The following is a 21936-nucleotide window of genomic DNA, read 5'->3' on the forward strand; positions in this document are numbered from 1 at the left end:
ATGGGGTAACAAAAGCCGGTCGATATCAAGATGAGTACCGTAGTTTCAGCAGTGTTTGAGCTATCGGCTTCTCTAGGCCATCTCGTTTTCTTGTTCGGCAATTCCTCCACCATGGCGCCCTTCCAACCTCAACCAGCTGAAATTTCTCACCCAGATATTGGCGTAGTTCAATGTCTCAGCGTGGGCGGTGTGATACAACTCCTGGGAGTCAAGTATGCATCGCTTGAGCACTGGTTTGACAACCCCAAGTTGAGCACATACGACGGCAGCGGTATAAATGCCCAGAAGCATGGGTGAGAGTCACAACCTTGCACGGCGAGGGAGGTCTCGGTCTAATGACGTGCAGACCGCAGGCGATTTCCGACCCTCGGGCAGTCGACAATGAAATGGCGGCCATCCAGAAGACGCTGCCAAAGCTCGATTTCCCTGGCTTGTCGGGCACTGATTGCCTCACTCTGAACATATCGATCCCATCGGGAAACCATTCAGGTCCTCTTCCTGTCTTGGTGTTTATCCACGGTGGCGGCTTTGCGGTGGGTTCAAACTGGTGGCCGCAATACGACATGGCCAGCATCGTGCGGCTATCGGCACAGCTGGGTCAGCCCATGATTGGCATTAATATCAAGTGCGTACCATTTCACAGAGTGATGAATATGATCTGTTTGAGGTACAAGACACTCACCCTTGACGTTGTTAGTTATCGACTTGGGGCACCAGGGTTCGCGGCTTCCGAGGAGCTTGAGCAGGCCGGATATAAGACGAACCGTGGATTGCGAGACCAGAGAGCCTCGATTCACTGGATCAAGAAGTATATCGGTGGTTTCGGAGGTGACCCCGATCGTATCACCGTAGCAGGAGAAAGTGTGGGTGGCTGTGAGTCTTGAGCCCTCTCCGAGAGCTATCAAGAAATAAGACTGATCAAGATCCATCACCTCAGTGTCAGCTGTCCGTCTTCTGTACACAGAGGAGGCTCTCATCTCTCTGGTTATCGTCATGGGCGGTGCCCCGCCGTCCGTTCGCCCCATCAGCAAATCAGTGGCCGAGTCGAGCTATGAAGCATTGATCGGTGCTCTGGGGTGCAAGGGCTTGTCCGCCACGGAACGAATCAAAGCTCTCCAGGCAATCTCCATTGAAGAGCTTCAGAAAGCCCAGAATCCCACCCTTCCGTTCATTCCAGTGCTAGATGGAGAGCTCGTACCTTACAACGAGAGTTTCAGCTTCATGCAGTCCAAGGACTACGTTTTCAAGTCCAAGTCGTCCGAAGCTGTTATGGCCATCCACTCTCCCCTAGATGTAAGCTTAACATGATTTTCTAGGAAACTGAAACTATTGCTGACTTGTACATACCATATAGGCTAGTATCTTTGCATTCATGGGTCTGTTTTTTCAGAGAAAAGGTATCGCCTCGGGATTTTCCGTTCTCGCCCGCAAGTTGCTCTTTAGCTACCACGGTACAGCAGATCGCCTCCTCAGGTGCTATGGCATCACCCCGGAGCTTGGTGACCAAGATGCTTTACTACGAGTTCTGACCTTTGGGTCTGATATTGGTAACCAAGCCGCGGCGCGAGCATTCGCCGCTAGCTTTCCGCGGGATGCATTCGTCTTGGAATTCGCTGAACCAAATCCCTGGGATGGCCCCTTCAAGGGTCATAGTACGCACATTCTGGACATCTCGTTCCTGCTACAGAACTACAACGACAAGCTTGACAACACCCAGAGGGCGGCGGCGGAAGAGTTTGCCAAGGCCGTCATCGCGTTTGTCCATGGCGAGAAGCCTTGGGAACCGTTCTCGGTGTCTGGGGCCGTCGCGAAATTAGGGGGTGGTCAGTTGAAGCATCTCAAGGGAACAGAGGCAATGACGGAACAGTATCGCGAGATGGCCAGTATTGGCCAAGCCATTGGATTCGATACTCTGCTGGGGCTCTGGCTGGCCTTTGTGTTTGGCTCTTGATAGCGTACCAGTATCTATCTAACTGCTCCAACCACCGCATCTAACATTCTCTTCTCGATTCACCTGGTCCGCTCTGCTTTATGACTTTATAAGTAACAGTAACAATAAATCTGAGGCATTAGATTGTGTGTTGGGTCGTACTCGTTTCTCCCGGTTCCGTACTCGGCTGCCGTCTTCTTTACCCCACACATGTCACGACATGATCCTTCGGCATGCCGGGGAACCCCCTTTCTGTTCTTCAGCTGGAGCACCCTCGGATTAGACTTAAATGGCTGACAGCCAAATTTCGAGCTTCCCCTCAGTTCGACACACACCACACTTCTAAACATCTCCACCAATATCGCATCTATCGTCTCGATATCATCATGACTGGCAGCGCTTCGCCCGACGTTATCACACCCACCGTGCTCCAAAGAGGAACAAGTGACTATGAGAACTCCCGCGAGCGCTACTTCAACAAAGAGGAAACTGGTAGGTTTCCAATCGAGATCCACGCCGTCCAGTCAGTCCAGGATGTGTCCAAGGCGCTCCAAAGGGCCCGAGAACTTGGTGTAGCCTTGGGTGTTCGATCAGGAGGACACCTTCCATCGAAACCATCATTGATCAACGATGGTATTCTGATCGATGTCAGTCATCTCAACAGGGAGATCAAATACGATTCCCAGACTGGCCAAGTCTCCTTTGGCCCTGCCGTCCGTGTGTACGAGGCCTGGAAGTTCACCGACGCTCTAGGCCGGTTCTTCCCCTTTGGGCATGCTCCAGATGTGGCCTTGGGTGGTTTCTGCCTCGCCGGCGGCCAAGGCTTCTTCATGAGAGGATGGGGAGCTACTGTCACCGACTGGATAATCAAGCTGGAGATTGTTGTTCCCGATGGCAGGGTCCTGATTGCAAGCAGGACTGACAACCCTGATCTTTTCTGGGCCGCACGTGGCGCTGGCCAGGCCTTCTTTGGAGTTGTTACTCGGATCTGGAGCCGCACCATTCCGAAGAAGAAACATTATGGTCGTACTTATACCTTCTCCGGTAAAGACAACTACGAGGCCTTCCTCTCTTTTGCTTTTGAACGAAATCACCAGATGCCCAAGTCCTTTACTGAGACGGCGGCCTGTACCCTGCACCCCGAGCTCTTTGACCCCGATTCCCCTGATGAGAGTGTGCCTTCGACTTCACCTCTTCTGCTGCTTGTCAACATTTCAGCCTATGCAGACAGTCTTTCAGAGGCAGAGAGCATGCTCAGTGTCTGGGATCAGGTGCCAGAAAACCTCAAAGGATGCCTGATTGAGTCTAAGCCTGTGGCTGAAGTCGATTGGGAAGAGTTCTTCAAGCTTCAACACCTCTTGAACCCGCAGACTCCAGGTCAGAAGTGGGGTATCAACAGCATTCTCAATGATCCAGCTGTTCATCGTGACAAGGTGCGTATTCAGGTCTCAAACAAATGAAATCGAGTTCTGACACAGCCGCCTTGCAGCTCATTCAAGCTATCAAGCCAGCCATGTGTAATCTGCCAACGCGATCATCATACGGATGCATCTACATGGCCGACACCCTGGACATCGATGAGGCGGATGCAGTGCTCAGCATCCCTCAACAGTATTACATCTCAACTTTTTCAGGATGGAAAGACGTATCACTCCAAACCAAAGTCCGACAAGTCATGCAACAGTCATATGGGCAGGCTGAATCTGTCGCCTGTGGAATGTACGTTGCTGACTTTGACCAGTCACCAGGCTCTCTTCACTCTTCCAGTGTAAGTGATGCGGTACCCGAATTCATGAGCCTAAATCTCACATGATTTGTCTTCCAGATCCCAGTATGGTCAAAGTCCGCTTGTGCGAAATTCATGAGGATTAGGGAGAAATGGGATCCCAATGGGCTCTTTATCGGATACAAGGCTTTTGTTTCGACATCGAACGCGGAGACGAAGCTCTGAAAGTATGCATAACATGATAGCTTCAAACATTTGCCTGCATGTTTGTTTAATATAAGAAATATCTTAAAATACTTCGCCGTGTCTATGGTCTTGCTCGTGTTACGTTCCTAGAAGTAAATATTGAACTATTAAAACAGCGTAAAAGTAAAAGCTATCATAAAGAGATGATAAGTATACTACAAGGAGCGACCCTGTAAGTTGAGTCGGGGGCTTTCGAACACCCGGTCTCTGGAGCCAAGGTAAGGTGCACCGATTGGCCTCGATCAGAGGAGCAAAATATCGAGGTTTAACTGTTAACCGGATCAATCCACTCGCCAAGGGGGTCACAAATCAGGGGGGTTCGAAAGCCCCTGTTTACTCAACTTCAATTTGTCATCGTCGTGTCCTCTCTGAATTTTACCCCGGATTTACAACACCCACCTGACCCACACCCATCAATCCTCTCCCCACCCCCGCATTTTAACTACCCCACAACTAGCGCATGTTGCTCAGTTGTAAGGGATCAAGTGATGGTGATCAATTGTATTAAGTACCTGACAGTAACCAGCTGGGTTCAGGGGATTTCTCGACAGCATCTCATCTAACATCTTTCACGGCATTCACAATGGGCCTCGGAGTTCTAGAAAATACGGACGGTCATCATGTCCCCGGCACGGTCACTCTCGACCAGTCGGCCGCCGATCCTTCCGAGAGTCATGAGCATCTGAAGCGCGGCTCGGGCAAGGAATCTCATATTGTTCTTGTTCCACAGCCCGCCGATGACCCCAATGATCCATTGAATTGGTCCAACTCCAAGAAGATGGCCGTCTTCGCCATCATCCTCCTTGGAACGGCCTTTGTCTGCGTAATTCCTGTACGGTCGCCCCTTTTCCGGTCAGCCTCACCCTGTGAATTAACTCATGTTGCTTTATAGGCACCCATGTTGAATGCCGGCATCGTCCAGGTTGCCACCGACCTTAATCGATCCTTTTCCGATATTGCCAAACTGAACGGATACATGCTACTCGCCGTCGGTGCTGTCTCCCCCTTCGCTTCAGCCTTTGCTCGAAAATACGGGAAGCGACCTGTCTTTGTTGTGTCCTCCGTCATCGGCCTTGCCGGGTGCCTCGTTGCCGAGTTCTCCACAAACTACAACATGCTCGTCGCAGGAAGACTGCTTCAGGGGTTCGGTGCATCTGCATACGAATCTCTTTGCACTTCTGTCGTGACCGACATCTACTTTGTGCATCAACGGGGTGTCTACGTTGCTCTGGTCATCTTCTTCCTGAGTAGTCTGAGCAACGGTGTCTCCGTCCTCGCTGGCCTCATCACAACCAGGCTCGGATGGCCTTACAACTTTCACATTCTCCTGCCGTTTGTGGCCCTACAGACCATCTTGGTCATTCTATTTGTCCCTGAGACTGCGTACAACCGATCACCTGTTTTCAATATCGACCGAATCGGTTCCAACACAGACCTGGATGGAGCCGAGGAGAAGAGGGCTGATGCTGACCATGTTGAAATCGCCCAATGCAAGTCTAGCCCTGGCTCTACAACGAGCGACCTTCCACGGCCAAAGACGTTCTACCAGGAGCTTGCTCTCTACAATGGGCGTTTCACCGAGAAATCATTGATCTCCATGGTCCTAGCCAGCATTTTCATCATTCTCAACCTCATCGCCTCTTACAACATTTTCGTGTCTGGGTTGATTATGGCGTGGTTTGTGGCCATGTCGGTCCTTGCCGGTGTCATGTTTGCGGCACCTCCATGGGGATTCAACGCTGCAGCGGTTGGCTACGTGTCAGCTGGGCCACTTGTCGGAGGTGCTCTCGCTACCATCTTTCTGGGCTTTGTTTCCGATCCTCTTATCAAGTTCATGACGAGACGTAACAAGGGCGTGTATGAGCCAGAATTCAGACTTGTCCTCGCTAGTGTGGGTGCAATCTTTTCAGTAGCTGGCTTGGTGGGATTTGGCCATGCAATCGAATCCCAGCTGTCCATCTACGCCATTTCTACTATTTGGGGCATCACACTGTTCGGCATGAGCGTGGCTGCCAGCGTCACCATGGCTTATGCGCTTGATGCTCAGCCTGCACATGCCGTCGAAATGTTCATCATGAACATCACGTTCAAGAACTTTTTCTTCTACGGGTGGGTTAATCCATGGTTCCTTCCCCTATCATATGCTGATTCTGTGCAGCTTGACCAATTTCATTGTGGATTGGTATGTGGCAAGGGGTGCAGCCGAACTCTTTGACACAATCGCTGGCATCACAGGGTTCTTAATGCTTCTCACCGTTCCCATGTATGTGTATGGAAAGCGATACCGCCACCACTGGGGTCATCATAACTTGCTCGTTCTGTTGCATTTGGATGAGAGCCCAAACGCTAAGCATTGAGCTAGTGGGGGAAGTGGTCATTGTCGATCTACAAAGCAGACCAGATCAGGGAACACACACGTACCTGAGTGCTGGAGGATAGACAATAACGTGCAGTATTCGAGAGTGGTAACATTCACTACAAATTCAAACCTATTTGGATCAGGACCCAACTAAGAAATGGCCATTAGTTTGTGTGGCCGCGCTCCAATTCTTGACCCCGTTGTGACCGTCCGCGCCCATTACTTCCTCCTAAGCGACTGCGGCGCCTTCAGAAACAGGAAACATGTATTCCGTTCAGAGCTAGGCCATTACCACTGGATAGTTGACGTGGAACAGGAAGTGAATCGCCTTATATAGGAAATTAAAATCATCTGTGGGAAGAGTGAAGAGAAGAAGAAATGATCCAACCCGGGTGATTGAACGCCATCGAGATGCGGCAACGGCAGTGCCACCCAGTGTTTGCCATAACAAACGTGCGCCGCCCTCGGTGAAGCTGTACAAATCTTATGCCCTAGTAAGACCTCCGAGTTTGCTCAACGTGTTTGTTTCATCAAACAAAAGTGAACGGCCTCTGCAAAGGAGTAGGGGGGCAAAGAATGGAACACACCAGCAGCGCACAAAGGCGGCGTAAAGACAGCTATTTGGCTCGTGTGCTCATAAATCAGCCTCAGAACCGCCACATCACCTTCTACGCTCCGTGAGTTGGCGAATCCCTCTCACCCGTTCGGCCTCATGGCGGGTTTATTAAGAACGACATTGATACTGAACCTCGCAAACATCGTCCAATTGTCAGAAATTTTACTAATCAGCAATTAAGTACAGCAACGGTTGGTGCAGTCCTGAGCCTCCCCCATTTCCTACGAAAATCTCTTCACCATGTAGACAAGAGGCACTGGAAGAACATCTCCTGTCGTGGGGTCCTTCCAGTTATACCCTCTATCAACCCTCTCGACAACCTCGTATCCCTGGCGCATGTACCATTCTTCAATCGCACGCACCTCAGAGCCACTGGAATTGTAATGAGCCTTACTAAAATTGTTGTCGCCGAGCTGGAAATGCTTCTGAACCGTGTCCAGGCCGATGACGTCGCGGTTGAAGGGAGGAAGCCTTGCAAGTCTCTCAGTTTCAGCCATGGCACTACGGCCCAGACCGGCACTCTGGACTGCCCTGTAGTAGTTAGCAGCTTGCCGAGCTAGTCATTGAGGATGTGTACCATGAAATGTAGAGCGACATGATCCATATTGTAGAGGATGGAAGTTGAAATCGCTCGTTTTGTTCAGGAAGCAATTCAAGTGCGATATGTCCTATGGGGAGGAAGCGACGATTCGTTGGTTCCCGAGGCGTGTTGAATACTGTATCCGCTGTATCTGAGAGCTCCTCAACTTCCTAGAATTTGTCAGACGTCTCAGTTTCCCATGAGTCGCTTTTCTCTCGGTCCTTACATCAGGGTACCGGCTTGTATGCGTTGCTAGCAACTCTTCTCGCCCCTCAAGGTCGTCGGCCAATATCTGCTACGTGTCAACCTACTGGCTCAACTGACGTCTAACATGGAGACTGGACGATAACGCACGATCCAGTAGAGAAATTTCTGGCTCTTGAGCATCTTATTCCTCCACTCCTCCACCTCTTCATAGCGCCAGCCGCAAGCGACCCGCTGAACATGCATGCGCTTAAAATGCGCCTCGTTCGAAGGGTCCCATGGTATAAGTGCAGTCTTTGCGTGAAAACCCATGGTGCCGGCCGTTAATCTAGCTGTTTTGATGGCAATTGTAGAGAAGACGTCTTGAGGCAGGGTTGGCCAAGGAAGAGAGGGAATGGACTCGTTTAGCAGACTAAGTCGAATCGCAGGGTGCTGCCTATTTATGCGTGATGAAGGAACAGCTAGTAAGCCTGTCAGCTCCCTTTCGCCTCACTACCTACCTATGATAAGCCTCCCATCCCAATGGGGAAAAACCCAGTGGCCAACCTGTTGGGCCGTGAATACGGTCGCATGTTCATGAAAGCCGGCGGGACCCCTGACGCTCACCTCAGCCTGTGCCGCGTCGGTCATGCAGCTCGGTATTTAATACCTGTAAGCAGTAGCTGAGTTAGCACAACGCAACATTAACTCTCATCCTCTATTTAAATAGTGTCCCAGTATCAGCACTACTATTTATCGGGGAGGAAACATGCAATCATTGCTGTATACCCTGGGGATGGTCAAGCCACTCTTCTAGTCCATACATAAGTAGCTGCAGCCAATCATCTGGTTGAAACAACTTCCCAGAAGTGTTTGAATGTTATTTGGACCAAGAAATGATCACGGCCGTGCTGTTATCTACCAGAACAGCTTTGATCTGCGGTACCTTAATAACGGGTCGCAATGTCAATCTTAGCTGGAGGTGGTGTATGATGCTTAAAGGCAACCTTCTTGTATGAACTGTATGGGGAGTTGTTAAAGCATAAAGAAGCTCTCAGAAATTTCTTCACACCTTATGACGGAAGAGAAATGCACCTTGCTCGGTGTGGACGTGTTGGGACTTTGGTTCGCCCTGCCAAGTAGGACCGTGTCAACCACATGCTGCTAGGCACCTTTTCTGCCGTTTTTTTGTTCGTTCCCTCATACTCGGAGCACAAGCAAACAGCAAGCGAATGCAGTGTGTGACTCACAGTCTGCTGTGTAACCGTGAGCGCTACGTCCCTTGCCAGACGGCAATGTCAAACGGCTGCGAGCGGGAGCGACGTTTGACTCATCCTTCGTTTCGACCCTCGTCTGAACCTGCTCAAATCTCGATTCCCATATTCATCTCAGCTATACTGGAGCTTTCGATCCAAATTTTCGAAGCCGAAGCCAAGGCCGATCGTTGGTCCCCATTCCTACTTCTACCGTCCCCGACCTCGGCCTTCAGTTTCGCCGCCTCCTCACACAAGACAATCACATCCCGCACACCCCCTTTGCTGGTCACGATGGCACAGCGTCTCTCAGCGCATTCAACAAGCTGAAGGGTCAAAGTCCACAGCCAAAACTTAACGACATCAACTTCGCTAGGGAATCGGCCCTAACCGGAAAAATCATTCGGCAGAACCAACGAGCCATCAACTACATGCCTCCCAACCCGATGGCCAAACTCAGACTTACCGCTGCTCGACCCAACCGACAATTCCACAGCCCAGCCAGCCATACCGACAAGCAGGTCTCTTCGATACTCGCTTCACCCGCTCTGAAGGTTTCCAGTCTTGGGCGCCATAGAGATCAGAAGAGAAAACTACCGCAGAGCATGTCTACAGTAGCTACATTTCCACCAAACCCCAAAGCTCTCTTGACACATCCATCCGTTCAATACCCTCAAAGGCCCCCAACGTGAGACCCATCAAGGTAATTTACAATGCCATAAGACCACGGGCTGCTCCCACTTCGAGGGTCACCGTGAGCGATGGCCCGGAAACGCGCTGTCGATGCCCAGCAGGTTTCCCATTTCTCGTTTTGAATAGAACATTTTAGGCATAAATGCGCCTTAACAAATGATCCCTTTTCAAAGTTCTAACCTCTCATGGGATCTTCTGCTCTTCATTAGTAGCCAATCTCGTCATAGCTTTATCCCTGCCTGCATTTCCCTTGTCGACCATGTTATTGGGAGATGGGGGAAACATCTGGCACTGCAAAGGCACTGCCCTTATCGGCTTTATCTGACCGACTCGATTTTGAGCACAGAGATTGAGGCCTCTCTTCTTTGTTTTCTGTCTTTGCATTTGTTTACCGTTCATCTCCGACCTTCATTGCATCCGCGCCGCTCCTCCCAGAGGGTGTGATTCAGAGCCCCAACATCAACTCCAATCCCCTCTTCCCGATCCCTGCTCCATCGCTCTCGATACCGATCTTCTCCGTCGCGGGCCACCCGCTCTATCAAGAATGGACATTCCGAATGTTGCCTTTGAAGGCATTCGCGAATGGGCAAGCAGCGACAGCCCACCCGGCCCCAGAAACGTCAGCTTCGCCCACCTTAAAGTCTCCCGTCACTGCATGTCCGATGAGAATGTCTGGCAAGTCATCATCGCCGGCCTCTGGGATGCGGAATGGGGCATCTGTGTCGGGTCGTCCTCGGATGCTGGCACCGCCTATTTTGCTCACGACAAACTTGAGGATGATCATGAGGGCGATGAGGGTCCTTTATTCGAGTTCCTGTGCTATCACGGATGGAGGGAATCGCTTTCAAGCTACCGAGTGGCCAATGGTCCTGGGCTTATGTCTTGGAATATGGATATTTCGCCTACTGACTCTCTTTGTGTCGCCTTCGTCATTGATCCCCAGATGTCCGCCGAATGTGCCATCTCCTTGATCGCAACCGTGCAATGGGCAGCCGATGTGTCGTCCCAGTACATGATTCGGGTCCTGACCATCTCTTCAGAGGATGCGCCAAGAGCTCTACGGAAGCTGCTGTATATTTACGACTTGGGCTGTCCCCATCCTTTGTCGCTCAACCCCCCAGACAGCATTGCTTCTATGCGCAGAGAAGTCCAAAGAGTCATCCGAGCCGACCAGAGCGATATCGTCCGAGCCCTCCAGAGAGAGTCCCAACGAGACCTTGAGAGGCAGGCTGTCGTCTCTTGGCAGCACAAGCTCCCACAGTTTGATCTCGGCGAAAACCGCCGAATCATCATCCGCGTACTAGAACTGGACGTATACGATCAAGACCGTGTCTTCCTGGTGACAAACCTCACACTGATGCGTCAAGGGGACTTTGAACACCGATTTTCAAGCATCATCAATGATTACCGGAGTCGTAGCACAGCAAGCCTCAACGGCTGTGTCGTCCGTTTCGTCCCTCACACGTCACGGCCTCCCTTTCCTCTGGATGGGTTCGACAATGTGCACCTTATCCTGGCGTCTCACAGAGATCAAATCGTTCATGACGCTGTCACAGGTCAACTCACACGCATCAATCTACCCATTTGTCAAGAGGAACGGCTGGAGCAAGTGGCCTGGGCCGTCCGCACTCGTAACGTCCCTACCAGCATCTCCATTTACACTGAGTCCTCCAGCGTAGACGATTTCGTCTCTTCTGGGAGTCATTATCGTCGCCTCAAAATTTGCAACGAGCAGGCTGGCGGTTTCATCGCCGTAGTCGTCCGGTGCCTTTCCAACTGGGGGGTAGACGGACTAAGCATCGTCTGCTGTTTCTTCGAAGCGAATATTGAAAAGTCGGCACATCTCAACACCATAAGTCGTCTCCATGTACAGGGCATCCTTGGCGATAAGAGCTTGTCAATTGGCTTGGTTGGCAGGAACTCGGACATCTTTGACCTGGCCCTGTATGTCCTTGGCTTCGACCACCGCCTCGCCCTCTTCGTGGCGCTACCATCCGAGAGCGCCGTTGTCCGTCAGGTCAAGGTGCAGCTGGCAGCTCTATTATCGGAAGGGATTGACCGACTCCTCCATTTCGATGACGACGTTTCGGAACATGATCTCGCCTCGCAGTGTCAGGGCTGGACCAAGCCACTTGCTCGCACAGGGTCTATGTGGTTAGCCCTCGGGCTCTGGAAAGGATTCGCCGCGAAGTACGATGACTTCACGACACCCAGAACTTCTCGAGAGGCGGAATATGGCAAACTAAAGCTTGACGACTATGGAGTGTCCATTGATGTCGCCACATGCCAGCAAATCAGCAAAACCATCAACACGCTCTGTAGTTTCTTCGTGGAGCAAGAGATCCCCGTGCTACCCGTCAGAAGCGTAGTCGAGCTACGGGAGCTGCGCCCTGCGGAGGTTCTTGAGCTACAGAAGCATCTGCTACACGCCTACATCTTCCAACTCACCGAGCAGCTCGATGGCCCAAGCGGCCCGAAGTTTCTTGACATCTCAACACAGATGGACATCGATATTGAATGTGGGATTCCTCATTGGACAAAGTCAACACTGGACTTTGAACGCATCCGGAAGTCCGATTTAACAGGCACTGGTTCCATCTTCGGGATCTACCATGGCATGGAACGGACAGAGGGTTCGAGTGTCGTTCGTCTCTCTGACTGGACATGGATCTCAACTTCCGTGGTTTCTGATTAGGAATCAAAGCATGCTGAAGGGGTGCCTGTTGATTACGCTCTGTGTACCGTTATTCCGGACTGTCCAAACCCTGAGGAGGCACCGGTTGAGAGCAAGCTGATTACTAAGGGGGTGGAAGTGCACCCGGAGTACCCACCACCCAGTGTGTAGATGGAGGTGTCTGGTTATGTATTTGAGTCAGCTGGATGTCACCAAGTGTAGATGGAAAAGTTTATCGAGACCGCGGTTCGGGGAAAACCGCTATTCAAGATGGACAGGTCACATTGTATAAAATGTAGAGAGTCTGTATCTTTCAAACAACGTCAGGTTGGTAACTCAGGAGATATCACTTTATTATATCTTCATGATAGTTATTGCTTCTGGATGAACCTCTCCAGGAATGGTAGGGCTCTTGCAATAGAGCTGAGTTTCCCAGCGTGATCCGTATATATTCTTCAAAGTCACCCGCGTCTTTTTCGCCCTGTGAAGGAGGCTTGGGGCTGGTGAAGACCAAGAGGTTTGAAGACCTCGTCGATGAAAACGAAGATACCGCGGCTGCTAGCGATTTTGATCACCTGAGAAAGAAGCTTTTCCTTCAGAACGGCACCATCCGGGTTGTTTGGTTACCATGTTAAAATGAATCGCCTTGTTAAGACATACTTGGGAATAATCGCTTTGGTGTTAGGTCTGATCAAGGCCACGAGCTCTTCAATGTTGGGTAGCCATTCATGCTCCTCATCCATCTTCCACAAGCTAACACTAATGCCATCAGCCCGTGATATAAAATACAACTGGTCATGAATGGGATACTGGCAACAGGCGGCAGCAGTTGAATGAACAAGACAGCGCTAACAGCGTGTAAAGAGGCAAACCTTGAAGGGTCTTGAAGCACTTCTTACAGCAGCTGGAAGCAGTCTACACAACGTTGTCAAGGTGAACATTTACATCACCGACATGCAGAACTTTAGTCGCATCAATGAGGCTTACGACGAGTTCTTTAGATGGAGCCCCAAGCCTGTATGCCTCGTCTTTCCTTCAGTTCAATGCTGCTCTAATTACGCTCTCTTCTACGAGCACAAATCTAATGGTATCATAAGCTCGCACTTGTGTTGCGGTGCACCAACTGCCACTGGGCACGGATGTGGAGACGGAGTGCATAGCGCTTCTGAACGAAGGACAATGATGGAACTGTGGTTTTTGAAAACTTTGAACAGTATCAAGGGCAGTATTTAAATGAAAGGATCGAAGCGTATGCGCCTGGAGTGCCTATCAGATAGGCGTGGACGTACAAGTCTGCTAATAGTGTTTAATCCCGTAGTGTTGAGCCATGACTCAAATATCAAGGAAGCAGCTGTGCACCACATCCCATAGAAGCGCCACTAGCCCTTAGTCAATCCTTGCTCATAGCTTGCTAAGCTGATATTACTGGTTTTGCAAACCTAGATATGGGATAGTTCTTATAGAACCGAAAGCCTAGGAGGGGTTGCTTACTACCAGCTTACAAAACATGACCTCCTGCCGAAAACCTACCCTCTATGCCCCTGAAAATGGAACAAGGGTCAATCAATCATCAAGAGGACACCCATTCCATAGTAGAGGCTCACATGCTACCCCGTGATGTTGTCAACCGGAGATTATGTCCCCATGGGGGTCAAGTCAACCCTGGTCATTCACATGAGTGGAGAAGTCGGGCAAATATTTAAACGAGGAACGAGGAACGAGAACCACATCTATTTATAGAATCTCATTATAACCTAACCGACCTATGGCGGAGCGTTTTGGCTGCCCGGCAGTTGACGTAATGCCAACATGCAACGGGTGCGCCCCGCCGGGCCATCGCTTGTACAGTAACAAGGGGAAGCCGGAATAGCTTCTCTTTCGGGGTAGCGGTGCGATCCCTAACTGAATCTGAATCTACTCGTCATCGTGAATGTCGACGACCGTCTTGGTCCACTTGCGAGCAGGGACACGACGTCGGAACAGAATGTCGATCTCACGGTAGGATCGACCCTTCATCTCAGGCACCCAGATGTAAGACATGACCAAGCAGACGAAGGCAGTACCAGCCCAGACATAACCACACTTGCCACCGAGGTTTCCGCCCTATAGAATGTTAGCAATTGTGCCTTAGAATGCGGGCGAGGATATCTTACTGTGGGGTTGAGCATGTAACTAGACAGGAAGATGCAAGGAATGTTGACGAGGTAGTAGCATCCTCGTCCGACACCAGTGGTAAGAGGCCTGAGACGAATGGCAGATGTCTCTCCGATAATGACCCACGAAGCGGGAGCAGGGCCGAGAGTGAAAAGGACAGAGACGATGAGACCCAGGGACGCCTGCGCGAGGGAGGCCGAGGTTGACTGTCCGAAAGAGGCTGCGACACCGATAGCGACGAGGACGACCATGTTCATGGCCGAACCCCAGAGGTAGATGGTACGTCGGCCAAGGTAGGTTGTGAGGATCCAAGAAAGCATGACCATGACGGTCTGGAGGGCAGAGGTGATCAGACCCATGGCGAAGGCAGTATCAGTCTTCATGCCAGCCTGCTGAAAGAAGTAGACGGCCTGGTTGGCAATCAGGTTACCAGTAAGGTTCTGGGCGGCGTAGACACCGCACACGATGAGGGTACGGTAGCAGTCAGTGCCCTTCCACAGCTCGATCAAGCTGGGCTCCTTCTCAGTCTTCTCGAGGTCGATGGTACGCTTCATCATGGCGACGGTCTCGCTCGACTTGTTAATCAACGACTTGCGTCCGAGGCGCTCCACAGCGCGTGCTGCCTCCTCCATCTTTCCCTTTCGAACCAACCACCAAGGCGACTCGGGCGCCAAGAAGATCAGGATGGCAAGAGGGGTGGGGAACATCCATTGAAGGGCAATGGGGATGCTATTCTCTCGTTAGCAGAGTAATCACTTGTTATGTGAAAAGGCATGTACCGATAAGCGTTGGGGTGGTCCAGGGTGTTGTAACCGTAGGTGACGCCACCGACGATGATGGCTCCGATGGCCCAGAACATCTGAAGCATCTGAGTGGCAGGAGCTCGCAGCTTCATGGGCACAATCTCGGAACAGTATGCGGGGGAGTTGGCGATGAAGATTCCCCACGGAATGCCCTCGAGGATCTGAGACACCAGCATCACAGGGAGCGAGTTGGCGAAGTAGAAGACAAAGATGAAGGCGTTCAGGGCCATGAGGCCGGCGATGGTCGCCCAGCGGTATCCGATTTTGCTGGTGAGGGGACCAGCGAGGAAGACGCCGATCAACGCACCAATGGGACCGATAGCCTGGAGCGCAGACTGCCACTTGGTCTCGATGACCCATTCGCCTTTATTGTAGATGCCGTAATCTTTGGCGAATCGAGGGAGGGCGATGAAACTGCCGATCAGGAAGACACAGTAAGACTCCATGATCTAGTGATGGTGTTAGCACAGGTCATGTGAATGGGTAAGTATATAGCTTACAATGGTGCAGGACATGATAAAGGCCCAGAGCGAAGCCATGGGGTAAGCTCGAACGGCCTCGAGCACACCCATGTTGTGCTCCGCATTCTCTGCCTCGATAGCATCCTGCTTCTGGGCATTCGCCGCCTTGTCCTCGGCAGCGTATGTCTTGTCTTCAACATCGTAGGCATGCTCGACCTCTTGGCCGCCCTCGGCCTTTACATCGACGGGGTTGCCCATGTTGGATGGTGTCTGCCTGAATGAACAATGACAATGGCAATGTGTATGGATGGACGGGTGACCAAGAGAGAAGTCAGTACGACAGTGCAGGTCGCATCCAACTTATAAGCTTTCCATGATGCCTGGCGGGTGAAGTGTCGGGCTAATGCATGGATGGCCCGTCCTGTTAGTCGTGGAACTATTATCGGCACCATGTCATTTAGCCATCTGGGGTTCGTCTCGTTTTCCTTTAGACGCGCCTATTACAGGCCAAGCCCTCCAAGAGGGTTCACAGCTTATACGCCCGCCTATCAGATCCTCGGGGGGATCCTGGCCACCCCGTGGGCACCCCGCATGGGAGCTACCCCGGAATAGCAGGTATGGACGGCGTCACTCCGGCCAATTCCCCGGCCTCCATGCAAACGTTACATCCCAACCGGCGCCAATTACCCCGGGGCCCGGCCTGTTCCTTGGCTTCTCCAATATCGCGTCGTTGGCTGTGCCGCATTCGCTTTATTGATGCGCCGAAGGAGGGGAACATGCTCGGCTCCTCCTCCAAGGAACCATCCGCACCACACGGCTGGCTTCCAGTTAGATGGGGTTGTTAGCCTCAGGAGCAGTTTGACCCCGCATTCTTTCGTCTAGTGTTCCATGTGTTGGTGTAGATCCTTCGTCGTATCTCGCGCCGGGATCAAGTCTTGTGTCCTTCTAGTGCGTTGGACATTGCCGATCAAATCACGCGCCTCGGTTTCGTGGCTGCAATCTCGGGCGAACACAAACGTGGAAGACGAGGATCCCCAACATCTGATCGAGCATCGCACTCAAGGATCTGGCTTGTCCTCAGGACAGCCAGAGTTTGGCGGCTTTGCTCTCTGTACTCGGCAGGTTTTGACATTAGGGAGAGGTAGCTAGGCACTCGATTCTCGCCTCAACCCTTACAAGCCGTCTCGAGGGCTTCACTGACTCGCGAATTTACGAGCCTAGAGCCAAGCAAAGTCTTGCTGCGGGCGCTTTACGCGCATATGACACGTGAACGCCCGAGTGTCAGGCTCAAATCACCACCCTCTGATTGATGGTGCGATCGAGTCTTGGGAGCACCCGTTCATTGGATAGACACCTGATCAAAAGTGGAGAAAACATCAAGAAAAGGCCTTCGAGATTTTGGTAGGCCGCTAGGAAGTATTGAGAATGGCGGCCCGGTAGGGCAGAGTTTCAGCATACGATAGCCCGTCGGCACTGGAACCCAGTGAGCGTGAACATACAACAGTCGTCGTTATTGCACAGGCAATAAGAGATACTTGCACTGCAAATGAGACAACCTTATTTCCCCAGATCTATAGAAACGGCATTGCATGCACTTACCTTAAAGTCGATCGAGTTCAAAGAGGGCGTTAATCACGTTGAATACGAAAAATGCTTTAGTCTAGGGTAGCCGCAAAAAAACTGGGATTCCCTTACTACCGGGTTAGGAAATAAGGCCTTGCCCTGACATGGTCCGCAAATGGAGATGGAATCACTCCACATAGGGGCTCTGATCTTACCATCCCTACCGTCATGCCAGATGGAACGAGGTCAGGCGGATACTTGAACCGGGGAACGGCCCGTTTTCCATTACCTTATTTCGTCGTCTTGTCTCGAAATCCAGGGCGCGCTGTTAACCGTGGTTCAGCCATTACGGCCCGACATTCCCCAATTTGGTCATGGTGTTGTGGATTTCGTGATGCCGCGTGAACGCTCGATCTGCACCAAATGGAGACGTACCCGATGTGTAACCGAGTATTTCCCGCTTGAAGTAATAAATATAACATGATCATGGAGTTTGCTGACTCCTGAACTCTTCTGTTGCACCTTAGATTCAGTCACAATGGCGACCGTGACGCAGACAGAGACCAGCAGCATCCCAGCGACCTTTGAGTTGCAGAGCCAGCGAGAGACTCCCAGGAACTCACTCAACGACCCCGAACCCGAGCATGTGTCGAACAAACCCAGCAAAGCAGACTTACTCAGAATCATGAGCGTTGCATTTTCCTTTTTTGTCGCCGGAGTCAATGATGGCAGCGTCGGAGCCCTTGTCCCGCATGTGATCCGAGATTACAAAGTTACCACGGCCATTGTATCAGCTGTGTGAGTCGAGCGATTGTGTGCCAATGACAAAGCTAACTATTGCAGCTATGGAGCTAACTTTATGGGTTGGTTTCTGGCCGCCTTTTCAAATACGCATCTATGCCAAATCCTTGATCTAGGCGCCATGCTCGCCTTTGGCGCCGGATTGCAGGTGCTGTCTCATGCTCTACGGTCCTGGCGGCCACCTTTTGCCCTGTTCACCATCACTTTTATGCTGGCTAGTCTTGGCCAGGCTTACCAGGACACCCATGGCAATACCTTTGTTGCAGGCGTAAAAGGATCGCATCGATGGCTCGCGTTCATCCATGCAATGTACATGGCCGGTTGTCTTGTCGGGCCATTCGTCGCGACCGGTGTTGCTTCAGCTGGAAGCGTATCGCGATGGTATCTCTTCTACACTTTCCCTCTCGGAATTGGCGTCCTCAACTTGGTCCTCGTTTCGTTTGCGTTTTGGGACACGATGGGGATCAAGAGAAAACAGCCAGTCACGGAACGGACACTGGAAGCTGATGAGACCCCTGCATCAAGAAGTGAGGATGCCTTCCTCCTGATGAAGGAGGCACTGAGGACCAAGAATGTCTGGCTAATCAGCCTCTTTTTCTTCTTCTTCCTTGGCGCTACTCTCACGGCTAGCGGATGGATCGTCGAGTATCTCGTTGCCGTTCGCGATGGAGATATCAACCAGATGGGTTTTGTTCCTGCGGGCTTTAGTGGAGGATCGTTGCTCGGAAGATTATTTCTGGCTGAACCAACGCACCGCTTTGGGGTTCGGAGGATGATTTTCGGCTTCACCATTCTCAGCATTGGTCTTCAGGTTTTATTTTGGCTGTAAGTTTCTCTGTCTGACGTTTGACTGCGGCTAACAATGCAGTGTCCCCAACATTATCGCGGCTTCGATTGCCATCAGTTTGCTGGGCTTCTTCATGGGCCCCTACTTTGCTACGGTAGGTTGTTTCGATAAACCCTCAACAACTACTGTTACTGACAGCACCAGGGCATCTCGGTTGGCTCCAAGCTCTTTGCCCCTCGGATCCGGCCAACGGCTTTGTCATTTGTCTTTGTCTTTGCACAACTCGGAGGTTGCCTGTTCCCCATTATTACCGGTCTCGTTGCAGCCAGTGCTGGTGTTGCCGTCTTGCAGCCCGTCTTGTGCGGACTGCTGACGGCCACTGCTGTTACCTGGTTGTTCGTTCCAATGCCCAAGGAGGGCGATAACCCAGCCTTGCACCAAGAGTAGTCTGTCATATCTGAAGAACCGGTAGCCAAACGTTGCAATTTCTCAATGTTGGCATGAACCAGAAAGTGGAATTCAAAATGGACCTTTAGCACGTACGTTTTTGACATTTCTAAGACCGAATGCGCGTTTTCAAGAGGATATTTTCAAATTCAGTCCGAGAACTTATCAGAGAGTTGAATATGACATGATTAGTGTTATGAGCAACCATGAGCTTGTGCGTTCAGATCAGGACAGTCAGACAAGGTACCTACAAGTACCTAGGTAGGGAGGTAGTGAGCGAGGAGCACACGGGGGACACGCGGGCACGCGGCAAGCTCCCCTGGTATATTATGAAGAAATTTACATAAAATTTACTAAAATGATCTAAAATCCATCCTAGTAATAGACCATGTATACATAATATTTACTTATTCTTTCATTGTCTCTACTGTATCTTAATTACTACCCTTAGACGAGGATACACAGATGCTTCTGTCCTTTTGTCTGGCCTCGACTTAAAAAGCAAGTAATTTGGGCTTCCCATTCCCCGCAAACTGCGGGGTAATTAGTTCAACTCCGCACGTGATGCTTCATTAAACTCCCCGCAGTTTCTTGCCACTACTCTTGTCATAGGCTTGAGCTCAACAACAATGGAGCCTGGCGATCGCGCGCCCAGGAGGACGAGCCGAGTCGCGGTAGGATGGTAAGTATTTAGTCTAAGAATAGTGTGATATACTGACGTGACCAGTACTGCTTGTCGAGGTATGGATGCACTCCCTTCTTGAGACGTGACTGACCCTCTCAGCTCGCCATGTTAGGTGTGAGTTCTCCGATCACTCGACCAGGACCAGGGGTGACCAGATTAGGCGACAAGAACATGCCTGCATGCACTTCCTGTGTGAAAGCAGGCATTCAGTGTGTTCGTGCTTTGCAGGTTCGATTCCGGAGTGGACTGGATTCTACCGATGAGTTTGCCTTTTCCGACAACCAAGTCTGGGTTCGACCAGAGAGTAATTGTACGTGACAATCTCTTTTGGTGAGCGAGCTGACTTTTCAAGTGGAATACTGCGATGAAACCGCTCAGCTATCCCAGATCTACGAAACTGAGGACCGGGAACCGTATGTAGGTCCCCCAACCCCATGGTTCAGATATTAAGATGTCCTAGCACCGAGACTGCAGTGGTGGATTCTGCTCAGTACAGCTTCGACCTTCCAATCATGGACGCACCGGTTGAGAGGTCACCGGCATTTCACACATCCCCACATATGATGGTCTCACCTGACACGAATGGCTCGGATATCTCAGAGTCAAGACACAGGACCCGGCACCTCCGAGATAGCTCCTCACTCGACCTTTCTCCGCGTTCGCCGTCATCACGTCCTGCAATGCCTTTCACTCCCCGAGAGGCTATCCTTATCAGGAATTTCACTGAGAATATGGCTCTATGGGCGGATGCCACTGACTTGCGTCGACACTTTGAAATTGAAGTTCCTCGGCGATCCATGTACTTTCCTGTGCTACGATACGCAGTCTTTGCCTTTTCCTCACGGCATCTGAACCGAAACATGTCGGACACTACCACGGAGGCACTGGAGTACTACGACAGATGCTTGAGCCTCCTGATTGAGGCAGTGGCTGAGCAGAATGGGCCCGTTGATGAAGAGACACTCGCTGCCATTGCAATTTTACGGCAGTACGAGGAAATGGATGGTGAGTGCTTTAGATCAAGACCAGAACAAGGCTGACTCTTGCAGCGGATGACAAGGAGCTACACCTCAATGGCACCTCAAGAATCGTCAACTCCATGTCCGTGTTCGATTTTAACGGGGGCCTCGGTGAAGCCGCCGCCTGGCTATGTCTTCGACAAGACATCTACATCTCACTGACGAAGCAAAGACCTCTGCGGTCAGACTTGGACACGTATCTGCAATCAGACGTGTTCAAACGCATGGATGACGCCGCTTACGCCAATAAGATGGTCTTTCTGCTAGCAAAAGCGCTTGCCTGCGCCTTTTCTTCGGACAAGCCTTGCTCGGCGGACAGCCTAGAAGGGATTCGCCGGGAGGTGGATAGCTGGTTCGACTTGAAGTCGCCAGCGTTCAACCCCATCCACGAAGCAAAGAGGAGCAGAGAAGAAGGACGGTTATTGCCAGAAATATGGGTTCTTTCCCCATTTCACGGTTTGTGCCCTTTCAATATTATTGCTTTGACTGACCATTAAGCTGTCGGGTTGCAATACTATCACATTGCAAAGATCATCCTCGCCATGTCTACGCCGATCGTAGCTTCGTCAGTGTTTGAGCATATACGACAAGGGAAACGGGTCGAGGTTAGTAAAATGGGCACAATAATGATGGAATCTGACGTTGGTAGCAAATCGTACGAAACCACCTGCTTCAGGTGATAGCGTTGGCAAACTCCCACGCAAGAGCAGAGAATGCTCTCTTTACGGCGCGGCATTCGCTTTCAGTTTGTAAGTTTATCTCACTAGCTGATTCCCTGATACTCAACAGTCACAGGGGGCGGCGTCTTTGCTGAAAAAGACGACCAGGAAATGGTGCTCAGCTTTCTGGAACATGTACAACAGAGGACAGGTTGGAACACATCTCCATTACGTTCATCACTACAAGAACAATGGATCCAAGATACTAGAGAATAAAATGCTTGATCATTCATGCTT

The 21936-nt window shown here is 51.1% G+C and overlaps 8 protein-coding genes across 8 annotated transcripts; 6 read left to right on the forward strand and 2 right to left on the reverse strand.

Annotated features, from left to right (window-relative positions):
• Positions 1-111: 111 nt before the first annotated feature.
• On the forward strand, positions 112-1951 carry NCS54_01287300 (COesterase domain-containing protein; the record flags this gene model as incomplete). The annotated part of the gene is made up of 5 exons (XM_053158095.1): positions 112-293; positions 347-625; positions 698-873; positions 938-1293; positions 1355-1951. 5 exons carry the CDS (start codon positions 112-114, stop codon positions 1949-1951), a joined length of 1590 nt encoding a protein of 529 aa, XP_053014070.1.
• A 365-nt stretch (positions 1952-2316) lies between these two features.
• NCS54_01287400 (FAD-binding PCMH-type domain-containing protein) lies at positions 2317-3881 on the forward strand (the record flags this gene model as incomplete). Its single annotated transcript, XM_053158096.1, has 3 exons — positions 2317-3363; positions 3420-3698; positions 3756-3881. 3 exons carry the CDS (start codon positions 2317-2319, stop codon positions 3879-3881), a joined length of 1452 nt encoding a protein of 483 aa, XP_053014071.1.
• A 604-nt stretch (positions 3882-4485) lies between these two features.
• NCS54_01287500 (MFS domain-containing protein) lies at positions 4486-6259 on the forward strand (the record flags this gene model as incomplete). Its single annotated transcript, XM_053158097.1, has 3 exons — positions 4486-4734; positions 4795-6011; positions 6061-6259. The coding sequence occupies 3 exons, from the start codon at positions 4486-4488 to the stop codon at positions 6257-6259; spliced, it is 1665 nt and encodes a 554-aa protein (XP_053014072.1).
• Positions 6260-7098: 839 nt separating this feature from the next.
• NCS54_01287600 (Hypothetical protein) lies at positions 7099-7973 on the reverse strand (the record flags this gene model as incomplete). The annotated part of the gene is made up of 4 exons (XM_053158098.1): positions 7099-7408; positions 7455-7627; positions 7684-7752; positions 7812-7973. The coding sequence occupies 4 exons, from the start codon at positions 7971-7973 to the stop codon at positions 7099-7101; spliced, it is 714 nt and encodes a 237-aa protein (XP_053014073.1).
• A 2157-nt stretch (positions 7974-10130) lies between these two features.
• On the forward strand, positions 10131-12281 carry NCS54_01287700 (Hypothetical protein; the record flags this gene model as incomplete). Its single annotated transcript, XM_053158099.1, has 1 exon — positions 10131-12281. The coding sequence occupies one exon, from the start codon at positions 10131-10133 to the stop codon at positions 12279-12281; it is 2151 nt and encodes a 716-aa protein (XP_053014074.1).
• Positions 12282-14174: 1893 nt separating this feature from the next.
• On the reverse strand, positions 14175-15936 carry NCS54_01287800 (MFS domain-containing protein; the record flags this gene model as incomplete). Its single annotated transcript, XM_053158100.1, has 4 exons — positions 14175-14363; positions 14414-15143; positions 15194-15666; positions 15718-15936. The coding sequence occupies 4 exons, from the start codon at positions 15934-15936 to the stop codon at positions 14175-14177; spliced, it is 1611 nt and encodes a 536-aa protein (XP_053014075.1).
• A 1828-nt stretch (positions 15937-17764) lies between these two features.
• NCS54_01287900 (MFS domain-containing protein) lies at positions 17765-19276 on the forward strand (the record flags this gene model as incomplete). Its single annotated transcript, XM_053158101.1, has 4 exons — positions 17765-18039; positions 18085-18867; positions 18911-18983; positions 19034-19276. Exons 1-4 carry the CDS (start codon positions 17780-17782, stop codon positions 19274-19276), a joined length of 1359 nt encoding a protein of 452 aa, XP_053014076.1. The 5' UTR covers positions 17765-17779.
• A 629-nt stretch (positions 19277-19905) lies between these two features.
• NCS54_01288000 (Zn(2)-C6 fungal-type domain-containing protein) lies at positions 19906-21915 on the forward strand (the record flags this gene model as incomplete). Its single annotated transcript, XM_053158102.1, has 10 exons — positions 19906-19958; positions 20004-20017; positions 20061-20075; positions 20122-20265; positions 20314-20374; positions 20422-20966; positions 21011-21436; positions 21479-21585; positions 21630-21729; positions 21776-21915. The coding sequence occupies 10 exons, from the start codon at positions 19906-19908 to the stop codon at positions 21913-21915; spliced, it is 1605 nt and encodes a 534-aa protein (XP_053014077.1).
• Between the last annotated feature and the right edge of the window lie 21 nt (positions 21916-21936).

Source organism: Fusarium falciforme, chromosome 10 (assembly GCF_026873545.1).
Source record: "Fusarium falciforme chromosome 10, complete sequence".
NCBI lineage: Eukaryota > Fungi > Ascomycota > Sordariomycetes > Hypocreales > Nectriaceae > Fusarium > Fusarium falciforme.